The sequence below is a fragment of the Microcaecilia unicolor genome, chromosome 10 (assembly GCF_901765095.1).
Source record: "Microcaecilia unicolor chromosome 10, aMicUni1.1, whole genome shotgun sequence".
NCBI classification, from domain to species: Eukaryota; Metazoa; Chordata; class Amphibia; order Gymnophiona; family Siphonopidae; genus Microcaecilia; species Microcaecilia unicolor.
In genome coordinates this window covers 160,314,716-160,332,942 of record NC_044040.1, presented here as the reverse complement: position 1 = coordinate 160,332,942, position 18,227 = coordinate 160,314,716, and the positions used below count along the sequence as shown (strand labels likewise).

Genomic DNA, 18,227 nt, shown 5'->3' with positions numbered 1-18,227 from the left:
CTCGTCAGGCAAGGATTCCTGCTTATCCTGTCTGGGGAAAAAAGATGCTAGTACACCGTACTGCTTTTCCCTGATCACTCATCCATCTCTGCTAGTTGCTACAGCAGCTGCTTTTCCAATACCCTTCAGTCTTTTCCCATTCTAGGGAGGTATGGCTTATGGTTTTGGAAATTCTGCTACGCTATGAGCCAACTCTCCAGGGGTCACATCACACCACTTCTGCACATTTGTAGTTTTACCTTTCCTCCCTATGATAAGGAAGCTTGACTTCTGAGTGGGTGAGATTACTAACTTTACTGCCTATGGGTATCACTGATCTGGATTCCACACTAGGGCCAAATGCTTGCTTAAAAAGTTCCTATCCCTGATCATCCCACCTTTGATGTAATGTCTAGGACATTGCTACTGTCTCATGGACCTTACATGCAGGATTCTGATTGTAGTGTTTCACTACTGCTTTGCCAAATGATGTGACTAAATTAATACCCAAAATGTCATACTGTCACTGATGGCTTATTAGAGCAGAACAGCTACCATGTTTCTCTGTGGGTAAGTGGCCATTAGCCTACCACCATTCATGTTTATCCACTCCTATCCTAGCTGAGATAATATTTAATCACCTCTCTGACCTCATGTGCAACTTTCTTTAAATTAGTCCCCTTATTTTCTAACTCCTCTTACTCTCTTACCTATCTATATGTTCCATCTTTGCTTATACCTTATGCTGTCTATTAAAATGTTTTATTATGTATTGTTTTGACATTTTTATATTTTTACTGTTGCAATTGTCTATTACTTATGTTTGATTTATTCTTATTGTACACTGCCTTGAGTGAATCCCTCAAAAAGGTGGTAAATAACTCCTAATAAAAAAAAGTTACACACACTGACCTAAGGGTTGGCTCCACTCGGCTTCTCAAAAGGTTATGGCATTGTTAGCAAGGACCTTTTGCCCTAACACAGCATGGCAAAAGATAGCCCATATTGGCGCGGGTCCGGTTCAATATTTATAAGAAACAGATACGTTTTGATAGTTAAAGGACCATGATAAAAATATATATTTTTTAAAAATATGATTGGAAGTAGACTGAGGTCATAAATTAAAGAAGCCGGTGACGATTTTGGCAAGCCACTGGGTGTATACTTATGTGAAAAGAATTGCAGCCAAGGATTTCATATCACCTAAGAATTTAGCCTTTCCCATGTTTTCCCCTTTGTAAGAGATTGAGAAAACACCAAGCGTAGGGTTGATTTGGTGATTGTGGACTGTTATTGCCCCCACTGTGGAAACTAATTTGTGGGACTATTTATTACTGGCTCTACATCACTCATACAATCAAAAGTAAAATTATTAAACCAATAAACCAGTAGATAAACAAATATGTTATAGCAAGCATCATTGGCCCACAATTATGGAGAAATCTAAGAACAAAGCCATGGGGAAATAATATCAAGAAGAACATACAAATAAGAAAAGGGATAAATTCCATAATAAAACAAATGACCATAACAGTATCAACTGACCAGTCTCCTCCATCATTATTATCAAGAAAATAAATGTAATTGGAATGGTTCATAGAAAAACATAAGTGTTACTTTCATACCTGATAATACATATTTGCAACAGAATCTTAATATAATCTGTTCTATAATGAAGACATCTCCTGACACATGGCCAGGAACTGTTTCCTTCCCTCATTGATTTCCCTATATACATCAGGAAAAATTTGAACCATTTCTCCCATATTATGAGGTCCTTTTACAAAAGCGCGTTAGCGTTTTTAGCTTTCGCTAAAAATAAGTGTGCACTAAACGTTAGAGACACCCATATATTCCTTTGGGCATCTCTTACATTTAGCACGTGCTAAAAACACTAGCAAGCCTTTGTAAAAAGACCCCTATGTTTCCTAAAATGTGAAAACCAATTTTTAATATAGAACACTAAGATCAGATTGAGATATCCAGTTTGGAACATTCTCAATTCTTTCTTTTTTTTTTTAATTATAGAAACAGAGAAAAATATAGGCAGATAAAGACCATATGGCCAATCCAGTCTGTCATACTACTCTCCCTATCACTCCCCTAGACATCTTATGTATTCATCTCAAGCTTTCTTGAATTCATATACTGTTTTTATCTCCACCACTTCCACTGGGAGGCCGTTCCACATAATTCACCACCCTTTCCATGAAGAAGTATTTCCTTAGGTTACGTCTGAGTCTATCCCCTTTCACCTTCATCCTCAATTAAGAAAAAGAATAGCCATACTGGGTCACACCAATGGTCCACCTAGTCCAGTATCCTTTTTCCAACAGTGGCCAAACCAGGTCACAAGTACCTGGCAGAAACTCAAATAGTAGCAACATTCCATGCTACCAATACTAGGGCAAGCAGTGGCTTCCCCATGTCTGTCTCAATAACAGACTATGGACTTGTCCTCCAGGAACTTGTTCAAACATTTTTTTAAACCCAGATATACTAACCACTGTTACCACATCCTCTGGAAATGAGTTCCAGAGCTGACTATTCATTGATTGAAAAAAAAACATTTCCTCCTAGCCTTTGTACTTTTTAAAAGAATAAAAAAGAATGGATTCACTTCCACTCGTTCTGCACCACTCAGGATTTTGTAGACCTCAATCATATCCCTCCTCAGACGACTCTTTTCCAAGCTGATGAGCCCTAAACTTTTTAGCTTTTCCTCATATGAGAGGAGTTCCATCCCCTTAATTATTTTGGTCACCCTTCTTTGAACTTTTTCTAATTCTGCTATACGTTTTTTTGAGATATGGCAACCAGAACTGAACACAATATTCAAGGTGAGGCCGCACCATGGAATGATAGAGAGGCATTCTAGTATTCTTGGTCTTCTTTACCATCCCTTCCCTAATAATATCTAGCAACCTGTTTGCTTTTTTGGCAGATGCCACACACTGGGCAGAAGATTTCATTGTATTGTCTACAATGACACCTAGATCTTTTTCTTGGGTGCTGACCCCCAATGTGGACTCTAGCATCAGGTAACTATGATTTGGATTATTCTTCCCAATGTGCATCACTTTGCATTTGTCTACATGAAATTTCAAGTGCCATTTGGATGCCCAGTCTTCCAATTTCATAAGGTCTTCCTTCAAATTTTCACAGTCCACATGTGTTTTAATATCCTTGAATAGTTTTGTGTCATCTGCAAATTTAATCATCTCATGTGTTGTTCCGATTCCCAGATCCTTTATAAACATGTTAAGTAGCACCGGTCCCAGGACAGATCCCTGTGGCACTCCACTATTCACCCATCTTCATTGAGAGAAATTGCCGTTTAACCATAACCTCTGTTTTCTGTCCAACAACCAATTCCTAATCTACAACAGAACATTGCCTCCTATCCCATGACTCTTTAATTTTCTCAGGAATCTCTCATTTGGAACTTTGTCCAAAGCTTTCGAAAAATCTATATACACTACATCAACCAGCTCAGCTTTATCCACATGTTTATTCACGCCTTCAAAGAAATGAAGCAAGGAGGCTGACTTGGAGTGTGCAGGAGGAGATCCCAGTAGCAGCAGCTGCAGTGAGCTGGTTGGGAGGATGACAGCTTTGCTTCCCAGATTATCATGGTGGTAGCTATTCCTCCGGTCAATGTCATCTTCTGCTGCCTAGTTCAGCAAGTTTCCCTGCTCATAGCCGTGGCCACGTGTGTGTGACCTGAGGGGCATGTACCACTTTGGTGCCAGTTTGGTGCAGCACGGCTCTGTGCATTTTATTTCCTGAAAATGGTGAAGAGGAAGGTAAAAGCAAAGGCAGCCTCATCTCCCTCAGCAGTTGTTGAGTGGCCCTATGGGCAAGCATCTATCAACTCCGGCTTTAGAAATGCTAAATAGTAGTAGTAGTAGTACTGTATGCCAGCTAAACTCTTCACTCCAGTCTTCTTCAAGTTTGGGGGCATCTTTTAGCCCCATTGAAAGGGTACCTTCCCAATTCCTGGATGTTCTCAGGACTTGAATCTATTGTCCAAATTACAAGGCCTTGCTTCTGCAAGTGGACAGAATGTAAATGAGAAATAGGGTTCTTCTCTGGTTGTTGCTAAGAAGTGGTTACCCATTCCAATACCAATAGCTTTACCCATGGGTTCAGCCAGAACACCTGATGTATCTGTTGTTTCTGATCAGGTTACCTTGAAGGATATTTGGGCTTTACTTTTGAACAACAACTTGCTATGGAAGGGTATGACTGTTCAGGTCAGGGAACTGCTGAGAAAATGAGTGAACTAAGTGGTAGGCTTTAAAAGATAGATCTAAGCTGTGATGTTTTTTCTTCTTAGATATCTTCTTTACAATTCTTAGGAACAGCAAGAATGAAAGATAATGTGAAGCTTCACAGGAATATTGAATTTTTTGGAAAATGTACTAAGGAATAAAACCCTTAGGGGCCCTTTCAGTAAGCCATGGTAAAAAGTGTCCTGTGCTAGTTTTGACATGTGCTGGGACACTTTTTACCACAGTAGGAAAAAGGCCTTTTTAAAAATGGGGCAGTAGATGGCCTTGCACTGATATCAATATTAGTGCATGGCTATTTACTGCCTGAAACTTACTGTCATCTATTTAGAAGGTGGTAAGGGCTCACATGCTAACCTCATAGTAATCCAGCAATGTGGTCACGCTGACGATTACCACCGGGAACACCCCTGCGATAGAAAATTATTTTCTACCATTGGAAAGTGCAAGCACTAACCTCAGAACTACCGCTGGGCTCCTGTGCTACCCCAGCAGTAGGACCTGTTTGACGCATGCTACCATGCGGTAGCCCTGCTGCGCCTTTGTAAAAGGGCCTCTTAGGTTGTTGAATTTTCCAAAAACCCATCTATTGTATTCAGAGATGTTGTTTAAGAATTATGTTAAACAAGGTTTGAGCATGTCAGATGTGGATAATATCTTATTTTCTAAATTGTATTATTTATTTAGTTCAGCTAGTGATTCAGCACAGGAAGAGAAAGCTGTTAATGATCTCGCAGTTGCCAATTTGACTCAATTTTTGGAAACCTCTCAGGATGTCATTACTACTTGAGCTACATTGCTTGTTACTTTTGTAACTGAAAAAGACAAACTGTTGGTTTTAAAAGCTTATTTTTCTAAGAAAGATTTGAGACCTGTATACTAAGCCGCACTGTAGGCGTGCAAACATTTTAGTGCACGCTAAAAATTAGCACGCGCTAATGACAGAGCCGCTCATAATATTCCTATGGGTGTCTCTATCATTAGTGCATGCAAAAAAGTTTGTACGCCTACAGTGCGACTTAGTAAACAGGGTTCTTGATGTATTGTGGTCAAAAGACAACTATTTTTCCTGATGTTTCTAGAGCTACTCAGCTGAGAAGGAGACAATTTCTTCAGTTAAAACCTAAAGTGTTAGTTATTGGAGCTACTTCCTTTCTGCGCTTTCCTTGTAGATTTTTAATTTCCTACTGACAGGTTAATTACGTTTTTAATGATCCCTCTCAACTGGAAGCTTTCCTTATGAATAAATAAATAGTGATAATTAGTTATTTCTTCTTTCTACAGGGTAGATGGGTTAGGGGTAGTTAGAATAAGATAGGTATTACTCTATTGAGATTTATATTTCTCTCTCTTTTCCAAGTTAGGGTTAGTTTATGTAATGTTGTTTATTGATTGTGTTATTTTCCTTCTATTATGGTAATGATGGTATTTTTTCATTGTAATGCATTTTGTTTTCTCTTTAGTAATCATTTTCAAAATTTAATAAAAATAAAGTAAGAAAGAAATGAAGTAAATTGGTGATGCAAGACTTTCCTTGGCTGAATCCATGCTGACTCTGTCCCATTAAACCTTGTTTATCTATGTGTTCCATAATTTTATTCTTTATAATAGTTTCCACTATTTAGCCAGGCACTGTTGTCAGGCTTACCAATCTATAATTTCTGGGATCACCCCTGGAACTCTTTTTAAAAATCAGAGTTACATTGGCCACCCTCCAATTTTCAGGTAGTATGGACAATTTTAATGACGGGTTACAGATTACTAACAGCAGATCAGCAATTTCATGTTTGAGTTCTTTCAGTACCTTTGGATGCATGCCATCTAATCCAGGGGGGTCCTTTTGCCAAGCTGCAGGAAAAGGGCACTGCGTTAGCAGCAGGGGCTGTTTTTCCTGTTCGCCAGGGCCCTTTTTACCGCAGTGGGTAAAAAACCCCCAGACAAGCATAGCCATGCGGTAAGAGAGCTTGGCGATGCCCAATTACTGCTGGGTTACTGCCGTGCAAGCCATTTACAGGGGTTTTCTTTTTCCCTTGGAAATAGCAAACACTCAGGGTGGAACAACCGCTAGCGGCCACACTGGGACGGTGGTAGTTCTGATTTAGCATTCAGTAAGCCTCCTTTTCAACTATGTAACTTAGAATTTAGGCGCACCACATTATAGAACACACTTAGCGAATTGTGTGTGTAAATCTCAATTAATCCTAATTAGTCCTGAAAATTGCTTGTTAACATCCAATTAACAGCATTGATTAGCTAGTTAACCATCCAATTAATTATGCACGGTAACAACGCATGCAACTTAATTGGCTTAACAAGCTAATCAGCATTTATAACAGTTTTTAACAAGCGATAATGAGCATTAATTGGCAATAATTACAATATATGTACACAACTTGCTAAGCATATTCTATAATGCAGGGTACCTAACTTCTAACTTCTGCAGTCAAAAAGGGGCATGGTTATGGGCGGGGAAATGGGCGTTTCATGGGCATTCTGAAATTTATGTGTGTAATTATAGAATATAGCCTAGTGCCCATAAATCTATGCGCTGGGATTTACACCATGTTTTCATTGGCGTAAATGGATGCCCGTAGTTTTAGGTGTTGGGATTTCAACTCAGCATATTCTATATACAGTGGGGGAAATAAGTATTTGATCCCTTGCTGATTTTGTAAGTTTGCCCACTGACAAAGACATGAGCAGCCCATAATTGAAGGGTAGGTTATTGGTAACAGTGAGAGATAGCACATCACAAATTAAATCCGGAAAATCACATTGTGGAAAGTATATGAATTTATTTGCATTCTGCAGAGGGAAATAAGTATTTGATCCCTCTGGCAAACAAGACCTAATACTTGGTGGCAAAACCCTTGTTGGCAAGCACAGCGGTCAGACGTCTTCTATAGTTGATGATGAGGTTTGCACACATGTCAGGAGGAATTTTGGTCCACTCCTCTTTGCAGATCATCTCTAAATCATTAAGAGTTCTGGGCTGTCGCTTGGCAACTCGCAGCTTCAGCTCCCTCCATAAGTTTTCAATGGGATTAAGGTCTGGTGACTGGCTAGGCCACTCCATGACCCTAATGTGCTTCTTCCTGAGCCACTCCTTTGTTGCCTTGGCTGTATGTTTTGGGTCATTGTCGTGCTGGAAGACCCAGCCACGACCCATTTTTAAGGCCCTGGCGGAGGGAAGGAGGTTGTCACTCAGAATTGTACGGTACATGGCCCCATCCATTCTCCCATTGATGCGGTGAAGTAGTCCTGTGCCCTTAGCAGAGAAACACCCCCAAAACATAACATTTCCACCTCCATGCTTGACAGTGGGGACGGTGTTCTTTGGGTCATAGGCAGCATTTCTCTTCCTCCAAACACGGCGAGTTGAGTTCATGCCAAAGAGCTCAATTTTTGTCTCATCTGACCACAGCACCTTCTCCCAATCACTCTCGGCATCATCCAGGTGTTCACTGGCAAACTTCAGACGGGCCGTCACATGTGCCTTCCGGAGCAGGGGGACCTTGCGGGCACTGCAGGATTGCAATCCGTTATATCGTAATGTGTTACCAATGGTTTTCGTGGTGACAGTGGTCCCAGCTGCCTTGAGATCATTGACAAGTTCCCCCCTTGTAGTTGTAGGCTGATTTCTAACCTTCCTCATGATCAAGGATACCCCACGAGGTGAGATTTTGCGTGGAGCCCCAGATCTTTGTCGATTGACAGTCATTTTGTACTTCTTCCATTTTCTTACTATGGCACCAACAGTTGTCTCCTTCTCGCCCAGCGTCTTACTGATGGTTTTGTAGCCCATTCCAGCCTTGTGCAGGTGTATGATCTTGTCCCTGACATCCTTAGACAGCTCCTTGCTCTTGGCCATTTTGTAGAGGTTAGAGTCTGACTGATTCACTGAGTCTGTGGACAGGTGTCTTTCATACAGGTGACCATTGCCGACAGCTGTCTGTCATGCAGGTAACGAGTTGATTTGGAGCATCTACCTGGTCTGTAGGGGCCAGATCTCTTACTGGTTGGTGGGGGATCAAATACTTATTTCCCTCTGCAGAATGCAAATAAATTCATATACTTTCCACAATGTGATTTTCCGGATTTAATTTGTGATGTGCTATCTCTCACTGTTACCAATAACCTACCCTTCAATTATGGGCTGCTCATGTCTTTGTCAGTGGGCAAACTTACAAAATCAGCAAGGGATCAAATACTTATTTCCCCCACTGTATATCGCCTAAATCTAGGTGCTTATAGAGTATGCTTAGGCGGAAATGTTTTCCACACTGAATTTTTTAGGCACCATATACAGAATCCCCCCCACACTGCCTACAGACTACTTACTGCATACCGAATAGCGCCTAGAGCTAATTCAGGAAGTGCTGAAGGGATCAGCTTCTTTCTTTGGGGGTCTTTTACTAAGATGCACTAGCATTTTTTGCTGCTGCTAGAAATCAGCTGGCACTAAACGCTGAGACGCTCATCTACTATAATAAAATTCACCCTCAACGTTCTGAAGACAACGTTCTGAAGTCACTCAGTCACTCACTGAAGGGTTCATGGATTCATGATGGTGAAGCCACAACACTGACCATGTCTTTCTGCCCTGCCCTCGCATGACGGACCAATCAGAAAAAACACCCTCAACATTCTGAAACACAAAGGACCATCACAACACCGTTGCCAGGCAACACTAGGCAACGTAAGACGGACCAATCAGAGGAAACTACGTGACAATAAGGGAGGAGCATTCCCCAGCAGAATGGCTCATTATCTGTGCAGCACGGAGAGCACAGAAACACCGCTGGAACGAGAGAAGAATATTCCTGCTGTGGGTATGTGCAAAAATAGACCGGGGGGGGGGGGGAGAAATTTATAAATGCCTAATGCCAGTACTGAAGAGTGCCAGAGGGCCTATAGCACAGACTATATTTGGGATCGCTTGACATGGAGTCAGAGGAGCCGGAAAACAACGTGCCCTTCACCATCTGGGACGTGGGTGAACAGGACAAGCTGCGGCCCAGCTGGAAGGATTACCCGCGACCCAGCCAGCAGCAAACAGCGACCAAGGAAGGGGGAGGAGTACTCCTTCCCTGCCTAGGAATCGCTGGAGACTGGCTGCCAAACTAACGAAACAACCGCACACCGACGCACCACCTCCATCATTCGAAAGGCATCCACTCTTTCTTCAACAGAAATGCAAACTAATAATACAAAACAAACAAAGAATACATGGTTTCTCAGGCGGCTGCAGGTAACTCCCCACCCTTCCCCTTTTGCCGAAGCGGCCAAGGACGTGCCCAACCATCCCCAGCCTCAGGCAAGCTGTCTCCCACCTCGGGGATTCCCCGAGCACCCGGAAAAAGACGGCGCTGATAAATGTTCCAGCATTCCCCTGCAGCCGGTCTGAAATGGACCAAACATACCGGATCACCCCCCGACGGCCAGAGACCGTGCTCTTCTCCCTTCCGCCAACTTAAAACAACCATCCCCGTCCTCAGGCAAGCCGTCACCCACCTCCAGGAAGCCCAGAACCACAGCCCAATGGAAAAAGATGGCACTGCATCCAACAGCACATTTCTCTTCCAGCTTTCCCCTACAGCAGCCCTGAAATGGCCAAAAAATACCGACAGACAAAGAACGTGCTCCTCTACCTTCCGTCCATCTAAAACAACACTGCTGCCTCAGCACAACACAAAAAAAAAACATGGAAAAAAAAAACAACACTCAACAAAGGCTGACCCCCCTACAACCACATTTACTTTTCACCAACAGAAAGACCCCCCTCCACAAACCTCCTTGACAGACAAAACCACACACACACACAATACAACAGAAACACACCCTCAAAGCCACACACCAATCCAACCCACTTTGCCAGCACAGCACAGCACATCCCCCAACCCCCAAGCAAAAAACAAAACAAAAAAAGACACACATCAACAACCTGCACACACACCGCACCCTCACACACACACACACACACACACACACAAAATAACTCTGTGACACATACACACACACACAAAAAAAACCACATGCTAGCGCCTGTTTCATTGGTTTTGGAAACGGGCCTTTTTTACTAGTAGGAATATAATGGGCATCCCAGCACTTTGCACCAGTTGATTTTTAGCATGAGCTAAAAACGCTAGCGTACCTTAGTAAAAAACCCCTTTAGATTCTTGTTCTCTGAGTAGGCAACCATGAATTCCTTGCCCTTAAAACATGCATGTGTGTCAAGGATATGCCAGTTCTTTCTAAGGATTTTTTTTTTAATTTCATTAGAAAGATATGAAAGCCTGAATGTGCAGACCAATTCAGGTTTAGCTTGGTTCTTCCTCCCATGCAAAAGATCCTCCCGGCTTTGTGCTCTTGCCTTCTCTAGACTCTTCTGAATACATTTTCTAGGGTATCTTCTGGTTTCAAAACGTTGTGACATAAAGTTAGCCTGTGTTTCAAATTCATGGAGATCAGAGCACAGCCTACATAGACGTAAAAAATGGGATCATACTGCATCTTGAACAGTAGGTTCTTATCACATGTGTTGAGCCAGGCATGAAAGTCCAATAATCTTTCCTTTTCTCCTTTCCATAGTAAAAGAAAATTACCAATATATCATTTGTAAAAGACAACCTCCACTATGAATGGTTGATCCTTCGAAAAAAAAAGTCTTTAAAATTGGAGACATAGAGGTTGGCTATAGCTGAGCTAATAGCCGTCCCTCTAATCTGTTGATAAAACTTCTTTTGGAGACAAAAGTAGTTCTGGGTTAAAGCTATGGTAGCAAGAGAGATGATAAAAAGATTCAGAATATGGCATAGTATCTTTCTGTCTTTAAGGGTGTTCTCTATGATCACCAAAGCTTCAAGCAGCGGAATATTAATATATAAAGTGTTTATATTCATGGCGATCAAAAGAATATCATCATAATCACCATCAAAATCTTCTAATAAGTTGATTATTTGTGACAAATCTCTTACTTAGGAGTTGATCTGTGGGACATATGGATGGAGGAAATAGTGTGAGAGAGGCTCCAAAACCCACTAAGGAACCGTGCAGACGTTCTTTAATCTGATAGTATCCATCATTTTAGTGAGCCATGTAACGCTTGATAAAGCTTTTCACTTTTCAAAACTTTTACCCATTTACCTCTTGAATATGTTGTTAGTCAGTTTGTTTTATGCAATGTATCTTGAGAAGTGTAACATCCAGGTCTTTATCTGTAGTGGTTAGTGTTGGGCGGGACTGAGGGGGAGGGTGATGAAGTGTGAAGGTGATCAGGTGATGATCTGAGAGAGGAAGAGCAGAGGTGCAGAAATTGGAGGGTGAGCAGGTAGAGGAGAGGACGAGGTCAAGACAATGGCCAGTTTTGTGAGTAGGGGTGGTGGAGTTCAGCTGGAGGTTGAAGGAGGATGTCAGAGTGAGGAACTGAGAAGTGTAGGAGTCGGATGGGTCATCAGCGTGTGTGTTAAAGTCTCCTAAAATGAGGGACGGAGATGAGAGTTCAAGAAAAACGGAGAGCCAGGCATCGAAGTCAGTAAGGAAGGAAGGGAGGGACTTATTGGGGGGGGGGCGGTAAATGACTGCAAGTCTGAAAGGCAGCCAGTGGTAGAGCTGGGCACCTCTCAGCTGAGAAAAAGGCTTACCAGAGGTTAGGCTGAAGCCAGCATTCCTCCCCCTGAGGGTCGCCTGATCCTAGCCCAAATGCACCCGGAAACTCATGGTACTTGAAGCGAGGGCCCTGGGAAGATCGGGGTGGACCTTGGAGTCACCCCGGATACAGCTGTGAGTAAATGCAGAAGGGCTGCAAGTCCTCCATAGCACCTGGTGGGAGTGCTGGGCACCTAGAGCGGATGCCCTGAGTGGATTGGAGTGGACCTGGGAGTCACCCCAGAGAAGGCTGGAAGGATATGCAGATGAGCTGCAAGTCCTCTACAGCACCTGAAAGGCAGCCAGTGGTAGAGCTGGGCACCTTTCAGCAGAGGAAAAGGCTTACCAGGGGGTTAGGCCGAAGCCAGCATTCCTCCCCCTGAGGGTTGCCTGATCCTAGCCAAAAAGCACCCAGAAACTCAGGGTACTTGGAGCGAGGGCCCTGGGAAGATCGGGGTGGACCTGGGAGTCACCCCAGAGAAGGCTGAAAGGATATGCAGATGAGCTGCCAGTGGTAGAGCTGGGCACCTCTCAGCTGAGGAAAAGGCTTACCAGGGGTTAGGTTGAAGCCAGCATTTCTCCCCCTGAGGGTCGCCTCACTCTCTCTCACACAGTCAATCTCACACACACTCTCTCAAACATACACACTCCGAGGAAAACTTTGCTAGCGCCCGTTTCATTTATGTCAGAAATGGGCCTTTTTCACTAGTGATTTAATATTTTATTTATGTATTTATTTATTTATTGCATTTGTATCCCACATTATCCCACCTCTTTGCATGCTCAATGTGGCTTACAATACATCATGGATAGCGATAAAGAGAAAAGAGTAGATATTTGGTGTTACAGAAAGATTTTGGGTTACAAGGTTATGGAATACATGATAGTAATATAACAGAAGGCATTATTAACATTTCTGGATATATGTGGGAATTTCACGTTTTGGTCTTTGTGGTATATCTTGTTGAAGAGATGGGGCTTTAGTAGTTTACGGAAGTTGGTCAGTTCAAAGGTTGCTTTTAGGCTGAGTGGCAATGCGTTCTAGAATTGCGTACTCATATAGAAGAAGGTTGATGCGTGCATTAATTTGTATTGTAGACCTTTACAGTTGGGGAAATGAAGATTAAGGAATGTGCGAGATGATTTTTTAGCATTCCTGGATGGTAGGTCTATCAGGTCTGACATGTAGGCTGGGGCATCGCCATGGATGATTTTATGTACTAGGGTACATATTTTTAACGTGATACATTCTTTGAATGGGAGCCAGTGTAGCTTCTCTCGTCAGGGTTTTGCGCTTTCGTATTTGATTTTCAAAATATGAGTCTGGATGCCGTGTTCTGGGCTGTTTGGAGTTTTTTTTAGTATTTGCTCTTTGCAGCCAGCGTAGAGTGATTTGCAGTAGTCTAGATGACTGAGTACTAAAGATTGTACCAGGTTACGGAAGACGGTCCTTGGGAAGAATGGTCTTACTCTTTTTAATTTCCACATTGAAAGGAACATCTTTTTGGTTGTGTTTTTCATGTGATTCTCAAGTGTTAGGTGCCTATCAATGGTAACTCCAAGAATTTTCAGGGTTTCCGAAATTGGTAGATTTAATTTTGGTGTGTTGATGGTGGTAAATTTGCTCGTGTTGTGTTGAGAGGTGAGTATTAGGCATTGGGTTTTTTCTGCATTGAGTTTTAACTGAAAGGCATCTGCCAGGAGTGCATGATATGTAGACTTTGAATGATGTCGTTGGAAATTTCTTTTAGGTCTTGTTTGAATGGGATGTAGATCGTTACATCATCAGTGTAAATGTATGGGTTGAGGTTTTGGTTTGATAGTAGTTTGGCCAAGGGTGTCATCATTAGGTTGAATATAGTTGGTGATAGGGGAGATCCCTGTGGAACTCCACATTCAGGTGTCCATGCGGCTGATGTGATCGAATTTGATGTCACTTGGTAAGAACATGTGGTTAGGAATCCTTTAAACCAATTAAGAACATTGCCTCCGATACCGAAGTATTCAAGGATGTGTAGTAGGATTCCATGATCAACCATGTTGAAGGCGCTTGACATGTCCAATTGTAGAAGTAGTATATTCTTGCCAATTGCAATCGTTTGTTTGAATTTCGTCATGAACGTAACTAATACTGTTTCGGTACTGTGATTAGAACGAAATCCTGACTGGGAGTCGTGTAATATTGAGAACTTGTTTAGATAGTCTGTGAGTTGTTTGGTTACCATCCCTTCTGTTATTTTGGTTATTAAGGGAATGGATGCTACTGGTCTGTAGTTGGTTAATTCACTCGCATTTTTCTTTGCATCTTTGGGTATGGGGGTGAGTAGAATGTTTCCTTTCTCCTTTGGGAAGAGTCCATTTTGTAGCATAACATTCACGTATTTCGCTAGATCTGTTATAAAGTGTTGGGGGGCCGATTTCATAAAGTTATTTGGGCATATATCTAGTTTGCAATGAGATTTGGCGAATCTTTTGAGCGTTCGGGAGATGAGGTCTTCCGATAGTATCTCGAATTCGGTCCAAGTCCTATCTGCTGGGTATATTCCAGTGTCTGGGTCCAGACAGTCTAGGAGTGCAGCGTATTTGATGGGGCTGGTTGGTATTTTAAGTCACAGTTGTACTATTTTCTCTTTGAAGTACTTTGCGAGGTTTGCAGCTCCTGGTGTGTCTCTGCTGTTGTTCGCGACTGGTGTGGTGTCTAGTAGTTTATTCACGAGTTGGAAGAGTTTGTGTGTGTCCTTGTAATTTGGTCCAATTTCAGTTTTGTAGTATAGTCTTTTGGTTTGTCTTATGGTATATTTATATTTTCTTCTGAGTTGTTTCCAATCCTTTCCTTTCCTGTGCTGTACAATACATTCATGTAACCTGGGTCCTGCGGTCTCCGCTAGTTCAGGTCCCACCCAGGCCACAAAGCCAGTGGCATAGCAAGGCCGGGCGGTGGGGGCAGTCCGCCCCGGGTGTCAACGGGTGGGGGGATGCTCCGTCCACCCCCCCCCCCCCCGGCGCAGCGCCTCTCCCTCCCCCCGACAGTCCCCACCTGCCTACCAGCTGAGCTCCGGCTGGCACCTCCAATCTCCAGCGGTGCTGACTTTAAATGAAGAAAACCGTCTCGTCGTTGGCCCTTCACTACTGAGTCCCGCCCTCTGATATAACTTCCTATTTCCTTGAGGGCGGGACTCAGTGAGTGAAGGGCCAACGACGAGACAGTTTTCTTCATTTAAATTCAGCAGCGCTGCAGATTGGAGGTGCCGGCCGGAGCTCAGCTGGTAGGCAGGTGGGAACTGTCGGGGGGAGTGAGAGGCGCTGCGCCGGGGGGGGGGGGTTAGGGTCCACACCAGGGGGGGTGCCGACGCCAGGGGGGTGCCGTTCCATGCTGGGGGGGGCGCCGTGTTGCACTGCACCCAGGAGGGGGTGCGCGCAGCGGCGATCCGCCCCGGGTGTCAGCCAAGTACGGAACGCCACTGCACAAAGCTCAGTTTTTCTCCTCTCCCCTTCATCACCAGGTGTGTCAGGGGATCACACATACCACACTCACAGTTCCAATTCGCCTGCAGTTGAGCTTGGAAGTGGGTCAATATTCTGGAATAGAAATCTGGGGTGTTGGGAGTTTTAAGAGTCCTTTATAGTGATACCTCTCATAGTTCAAAAGCAGAGGCTCTCACTCTCTTTCAAAAAACCGCTCTGCAGTCCAGGAGTTCATAGAATGCAAAATAACTTTACTGGAACTTCTGCAACCAGCAGTCAACACTTCAAACTCTTGGTATACACAGTTCTATTCAAGAACAGTTATGGTAACCCCTCTTCCTACCTCTCAAGGTAATTCACTGCTGTACATATTTATATCCCTCCTGTTCTTTCTTTATCCATCCTTTCATGACAGGAATAAATCCAAGGCGGATTCCAATACTCCTGACTTCCAGTCCAGTTCCATGCATGCACAGACCCTTTAGACTGTCCTCCTTCCAGCATTGCCTCTCTCAGGGCTACACTCCAGCCATGGACAGGCTTCTCCTATTCTAATCCCGCTTCCAGACTGGACTCCATTTGTCCACCTGAAGCTCACTGTCCTTTTCTATTGTTACTTGTGGGGCAGCAAAGTCTCTTATAATCAGCCTGTATTTTATTTCTCACACTCCAGCATCCCTCAGTTCTCCCAAAGGTTCTGGCAGGGATACAGGCAACTAAAGGCCTCATGTACCTCACTCTAGACTGTTCCGTGACTTTCCAAACTCCACTTCTACTGTCACTCTCTACAGGGAAGCACTTTACCTCTGCAACTTCTCTGCCAACCCCTCCCATGGGCAGGCCTTTCAACACTCTCTCCAGTACACTGGCAGGGACCACCCTCCCCCCAGGGCCTCTGAAAACCCTTAACACTATAGGCTCTATTTATATATTCTTTTTCTGTCCCTTTTTCTCCCCACGTATATACTTTATGTTCTTTATATATATTTCCCCCTGATGTATTTCATAATTTAGGCCCCCTTTTATCAAGCTTCACTTGTGGCTGCTGGTGTGGTAATGCTGGCAAAGAGTCCACAAGAGTGGAAGAAGCCAACTACATGCTCCAAGATAATCAACAAAAGTTTATTAGGTTGACAAATTGAACCCAACAACTCCCAAGCCTTATTCAGGGGTTCATATTGAGCGAACAAAATGAGCAGGTTGTGGGCAGGTTTTACTGTAGTATGTGATGCTGAATCTGGGAGTCATGTGCTGAAGTTTTATATATAATCCATATTTATGCTTATTTGTTGATTATCTTAGACTGTCTTTGATCATCTGTGGAAGACTTTTTTTTCCTGGTTTGTTTGCTTTGTTCACCATAATGCTGACAAAGCCTATTCACTTTTTAATGGACTCCTTCGGCATTGCCACACAGATTAATAATAAAAGGGAGCCTTAGTTAGCCGCTCCTACTTATGTACATAATTATATAAAGAGTCTTCATGGTTTTATACTGTATATATACCAGTAAAAAAGCCCATTTCTGAACATAATGAAAAATGCGCTAGCAAGGTTTTCCTCGGAGTGTGTATGTTTGAGAGAGTATGTGTGAGAGTGAATGTGTGTGTGAGAGTGTATGGGGGACAATAGCCGTTCTTCCTCTGTACTTCCCTTTCCTGTACCTGAAGGAGGGGTGTGAGGGGGCCTTGGTTATTGTTTTGGTTGGGAGTGTGTGAGTTGCATAACCAATCAGTGGTGCCATTTTGGGGTTGGGGGGAGGGTAGCGTTCTTCCAAATCAGTGTATGTGTTTGTGTTTTTTTGGGGGGGCTGTGGGTGTGTGTGTGTGTGTGTGTATTTGAGAGAGAGAGAGAGAGAGAGAGAGAGATGTTGAATTTCCTTGTTTGAGTTTATTTTATTTTTATTTTTGTTACATTTGTACCCCGTGCTTTCCCACTCGTAGCAGGTTCAATGCGGCTTACATATTATATACAGATACTTATTTGTACCTGGGGCAATGGAGGGTTAAGTTACTTGCTCAGAGTCACAAGGAGCTGCCTGTGCCTGCAGTGGGAATCGAACCCAGTTCCCCAGGACCAAAGTCCACCACGCTAACCACTAGGGGGAGAGTGTGTGTGTGTGTGTGTGTGTGTGTGTGTGTGTGTGTGAGTAAGAGAGAGAGATGCTGTCTCTCCATGGCAGAGTGTGTGTATGTTGGTGTGGGTGGTGGGGAGTTTGGTTGTGTGTATGGGTATGAGTGAGAAAATGTTGATTCTCCATGGTAGATCTTGTGTATTTAGTTGGGGGGGGGAGTGTGTGGGTGTGAGTGGGAGACAGAGATGTAGATTCACCATGGCAGAGTTTGTGTATGATGTTGTGGGGGTGGTTGGGGGGAGTGTGCGTGGGGGGGGGAGGGGAGAGAGGGTAGCGGCGTCTATGTGTGAGAGTGTTTGTATGGAGGACAATTGCCGTTCTTCCTCTGTACTTCCCTTTCTTTAGCCCTGTACCGGAAGGAGGGGTGTGGGGGGGACTTGGTTATTGTTTTGGTTGGGATTGTGTGAGTTGCATGACCAATCAGTGGTGCCATTTTTGGAGTGGGGAGGGAGGGTAGCGTTGTTCCGCATCAGTGTATGTGTTGTTTTTTTTGGGGGGGGGGGTTGGGGGGGCAGAGGGTGTGTGTGGGTGATTGAGATAGAGAGATGCTGAATTCCCCTGTTAGAGTTTGTGTATTAAGCAGGGGGGGGGGGGGAGTGTGTGTGTGTGTGTGTGTGTGTGTGTGTGTGTGTGTGTGTGTGTGTGTGTGAGTGAGAAAGAGAGATGCTGTCTCTCCATGGCAGAGTGTGTATATGTTGGTGTGTGTATGG

General features: G+C 43.6%; 1 protein-coding gene across 1 annotated transcript in view; it reads right to left on the bottom strand.

Moving 5' to 3' along the window:
* The window catches only part of TRIM42 (tripartite motif containing 42), a 113,519-nt gene that overhangs the window by 74,598 nt on the left and 20,694 nt on the right, over nucleotides 1-18,227 (bottom strand). Inside the window, exon 4 of the mRNA XM_030215651.1 lies at nucleotides 14,210-14,223. Within this exon, the coding sequence (XP_030071511.1) occupies nucleotides 14,210-14,223 (14 nt within the window). The remainder of the gene's footprint in view (nucleotides 1-14,209; nucleotides 14,224-18,227) is intronic.